This window comes from Orbicella franksi, chromosome 15 (genome assembly GCF_964199315.1).
Source record: "Orbicella franksi chromosome 15, jaOrbFran1.1, whole genome shotgun sequence".
Taxonomy (NCBI): Eukaryota; Metazoa; Cnidaria; class Anthozoa; order Scleractinia; family Merulinidae; genus Orbicella; species Orbicella franksi.
Genome location: NC_138159.1, coordinates 1 through 4,629, shown reverse-complemented (window position 1 = coordinate 4,629; position 4,629 = coordinate 1). Strand labels below are relative to the sequence as shown.

The 4,629-nt window shown below is 49.2% G+C and overlaps 1 protein-coding gene across 1 annotated transcript; it reads right to left on the bottom strand.

The window, feature by feature from the left end:
• Window positions 1–1,787: 1,787 nt before the first annotated feature.
• Window positions 1,788–3,823, bottom strand: LOC145469588 (uncharacterized). Its single transcript, XM_081453343.1, has one exon. It carries the CDS (start codon window positions 3,519–3,521, stop codon window positions 2,103–2,105), a length of 1,419 nt encoding a protein of 472 aa, XP_081309469.1. The 5' UTR covers window positions 3,522–3,823; the 3' UTR covers window positions 1,788–2,102.
• Window positions 3,824–4,629: the final 806 nt, after the last annotated feature.

The window sequence follows — 4,629 nt, the reverse complement described above, 5'->3', positions numbered from 1 at the left end:
TCGACGACGGCGCGGCCTCCAAAGACGTGAAAGGGCGAACAGGCGAGCTGGTGAATCTCGCCTTTTCCGCGCGGCATATGGGCATCAGCGTGTGGGTGCTGACCCAGAAGTTGACTGGAATAACAGCTTCCTTCCGTGAAAACGTGGCTGTGATCGTACTCTTTTACACCCCCTCGGCCAGGACAACGAAAACCATCTTCGATGATTACGCCAGCGAGCTCTCCCCTGATGAGTACAGAGGATTGATTTCAAAGCTGAAAGAACGAAAGTTCTCTTATCTTAGGTTCGTGCTTTGCCACCCGTACGGTGTAAAGTTATTTGAATAAAAAATGCGAGCTGTATATAGCCTTGCACAATGTCTGCAGAAGACGTGTTTGCAGATGTTATGAACCTTATGGAAACAGAGCCTGCGCCGTCAAGTGGTCTCGCAGGCGGCCTTGTTCCAACCACCCCCGACATCCCTGCTCTTCGCGAGCAGCTAGCCGTGCTCGTGTCCACAGGCAAACCCAAAAAGGCTATCGGGGTGCAGCTGACCCACGAGCAGGTGAAGCGCCTGAGCGACAGAGGTCGAGAAGTACATCAAACGCTACGAGACATACGTGTGCTCCAAGACGACGGAAAGCCTGATCGACAGCTTCATTTTTCTTGCAACCAAAGCGGTCGGAATGGCCGTAAAAATCAAAGACATCGAGGCTTAACAAAAAAGAGCTCCGAGACGACTACATCTTGAACAAAGAGCTCTCCACTTTTGCCAGCAACCTGGCTTTGAAGTGCGGCAGGTTTCTTGCCGTGGCCAACGCGATGTTCATCACAACCAAACATGTCGATTTCAGTCCACAGTTGCCGGAGATGAGACAACCCTCTCGTGACGAACAGGGTTATGCTCTTGAGTGCATTGATGAAATGCCCGGCTGAGCAACTGCAGAATAAATGGTCACCATTCATCAACAAATGCTGAGGTCTCGCTGACAATTCTTAACAATTAAACTTTTTTCATTTGCTTATAATACGGTTCGCTTCAATGTCAACTGAACAATCCGAGAGTGCACCTTCCGCTGTCACTGAGACTAAGGCAGCACCTTCCGCTGTCACTGCGCCTCAGGTAGAGACCAAGGCAGCCCCTGCCGCCGATACCACACGGCAAGCGACGACTCTGGCTGCAACCACGCAGCACGTAAAAAACCCCAAGCGTGTGGCCGCCGGAAAAATGGTTGCCGAAAGAAGTCGTCTGGCCCGAGAAGAACAGAAGAAAGCGGCCAAGGCTTATTACCCAGAAAAGCAAGCGGAAGCCACCACAGCGGCCCCGGATACAAAAGAAAAAAGCCCAAATAGCGGCGGCCTCAGCGCCAACCAATGGATCGCTATTGGCGGCGTTGGAGTTTCCCTTCTCGGGATCAAGCGTGAAGAGCTCATGGCAATGGCCAAGCCCGTGTTTGACAAATTTAAAACGCCAAAGCCCGCTCCTGAGCCCGCTCCTGAGCCCGCAAGTGTCGAGCCAAAACCTGCTCTCGATACACGGCCAAGAGGATTAAAAAAATGATTTAAATGTTTGCGCGTGATTCATATCTCACGATGCCGATCCCAAGCATTACAGAGTTCCTGCACATTCGTCTTTCATCTTGCCGAAGACCTTTTTGTTCTTGTTTGAGTGGAGTGGATGCTCATTTGGGTAGTCGCTCGTGTCGTAAAGGTTCATGTTGTTTTTCATGTCTTCGTAGACGTCTTCTGTTTCGATTATAATCAAAAGGCTGTCAGTGTCCGTGTACAAGAGCTCGACTTTTGGGCCGTACTTCTTTTTTAGCTCGTTGTAAAAGAAGTCGTACATCAGGATCTTGCTGTTGTCAAGGATCGTCATCCCCGTCTAGACCGGCTTGTTTAGAAGCAGCTTGCTTTTTCGCATGTCAATCCCCGCCATGTCGTTTGAGAATAAAACATGCCTTGAGTACAAAGGGCTGGCGATCAATTTCCTTATTTTGCCCGTCTCGTTGCTGCGCACTATTCTTATGTCAACGCGGTTGCGCAGGTTTTCCATGGTTTTGCCGAAAACGGAGTTGTTCATTAGCTTGTAAAAGTTCTTTTCAAAGTCGCTCTTCGCTTTCTTCCTAAACTGTGTGTTCATCCGGATGTACGGCTCCATCCAGCGTTCTTGTTCGAACTCCAGCACCCTGTGCACACGCTTCAGTTTCATTCCCTGCTTCAGATAAAACTGCAAGTTCCTGTAATGCACAACATAGTTCTTTTTGTCTTGAAGCGTCAGCAGCAGCTTCTTGCTGTCCGGGGGTTTCAAGTCCAGGTCTTTCATCAGCCCCTTTTGGTAGTCCGACATCCACTCCTTTTTTACGGCCTTTTTCTCCGGCGCCAGGGGATAGCTGTTGTATTCCTCGTGAAGTTCTGGCGGGTATTCGAGATCCACCTCGAGAATGCACCCCTTCTTTGCGTTTTCTTTCATCCCAAGAATCTCCTCCTCTGTGGGCAGCTCGCTTTTCCACTTGAAGCCTCTTATCGGGAGAGGCAAACTCATCGCCCATCCGTAAAGACTGTTTGCGTCGAGATAGAGGAGGTATTTTTTTTGGCTTGCTGGGGTCGTAGCCCGGTACTTGCGGGTTGTTTGCCTTGGCGAACCTTTTGCTCACCATAGAGATTCCACCCCGCATCCCCCTTTCTACGAAGAGGTGCTTTTCGTAGTCTGTGAAGAGCTCAAGCTCGACCCCAGTCTTTTTCAAGAGCGCGTCCCAGGAGAGGCCTGGCGACGTGAAATAGTGCGCCGGATCCAGCCCGTACTGATCAAGGCACAGTTTTCGGAAGTTCTCAAACACATCCGCCAGCAGCGCGACGTCAGTTTTCACGTAAAGATCGTGGTAATCGCCCAGCGTTTTGCATCCAAAAGCCCCCCAGACGGCCTGCGCGTGCGCGTACTCTTCGTCTGTTATGTGCTCGTCGTTCAGCTTGCTGTAAAACTTCTCTTTGTCCGGAAGCCTTGTCTCGCTGAATCTTTCCCTTGAGTCCATGTACTCGTAAGGATAGATCCCTTTTTTGTAAAGCAGGTCGCTGCCTTTCGAAATCGTTGATGTTATTTTCAAAGCCTCCTTCGGTGTTGCTCTTAGAAGTGAATCAATGCTCCCTTGCAAAAAGTTCAAGCTGTCGATGAAACGAAGATTACCGACCGAGAATGTGATGTATTTCTCCATGTTGTTGGCGACACATTTCACCTCTTCCTCCAGCTTCGACATCGCTTGCATCAAGTGGTGCGCGTCGTAGCCCCTCAGGTTGTGGAATACGACTGGTATTGGGTCCGTCTTGGGGTTAATTCGCAACTTTTTGTTACATTCGCTGTGCGCGGCTCCGCGGAACCTTCCCGTTATGTGGCAATGGTCCTTTACTGCGTCTCTGAAGTTTTTCTGAAGTAAAGAGTTTCCACAGTACTTGCAGTTTTCCTGTGATCCGGCTTCCAACTCGTCTTTTTCATCTTCCAGCCTTTTCAGCCTTTGAAATCCCCACTTCTCCTTCTCTTTCTGTGCCATGTAGAAACATTTTTTGTGGCCTTGCCCCCAGTAAACCCATTTTTCTCTTACGCCTTCTTCATCCGGTTCTTCTTCAAAGTTCCAGACAGGCAAAGAATCCACGAATTCGTCTTTTATCAGAGCTTTGTTGCACACGTGGCAATCGGCCGCTTTCTTGAAGTCTTCCCAGTCCTTTCACGTCATTTCAATCGGCTTTGGTGTGGCCAAACTCTCTCTTATTTTCTCTTCCTCCTGCATAATGGCTCCTAAAACCTCCCCAACCGCATTTTCACCCCTGTAAGTGTTGGAACCTACCGCTTCACCATCGCTTCTCACAACAAGGTAAGAATAGCCGCATGCCTCGTGCTTTTCGGTCTTCTCTGTGTAGCTTGCTTGCGTTCTCTCACGCTTACAGCCATGAATCTTTCTGACAAGAGCCTCAAAATCCGCGTAAATAGTGAAGGGCATCTTCATCTGTTTTTTGAAGTTGTCGAAGGAAAGGGTGTTTTCCCCCTCTTTCGGCATCACAATCCTTGTCGGCCTGCCGTTCACACCGTTGCAATGTTTTTTGTGTTCCACCAGGAAGTCTGCTCTTGAGAAACCTGTCAAGCACAGCATGCAAAAGTGCTTTGCGTCTCTGTGCTTTGTCTGATCGAAAAGCAAAGCCCTTTCTCTTTTTACGAAACAGTAATGCTGAAGTTCCTTTTTCTCAATTAACATCAAGTTTATCCGCGGCACGTTCGCTTGTTTTCGGCTTATCCGGTGCACAATCGCACAATCGTTTTCCCAGCCAAATACGTTTATTGCGAGTTTCGGGTTTTGTGCCTCGAGCTTTTCTATTTGTTTTACCGGCGTCGGGAAATCGATTCCTGCGTAGTTCATACCGTCATTTACCGGATATTTGCTTGGTCTTTGCGGGTCTTTCCCGTTTTTCGGAGGGAATAAAGCGGTTCTGAGTGCCCACTTCAAACATTCGTTGTCTTTGTTTTTTACGTTGATTATTGCCTTCTTTTTCGCCAGTTTTGCTGGAAGTGGCAAATAGGTCCCTCCGCGAAGTGGCTGGTAGCGCGCAACATTCACGTACGCGACCTGTATCCCTTCAACCGCCCAGCCTGATCCCATCTCGGAC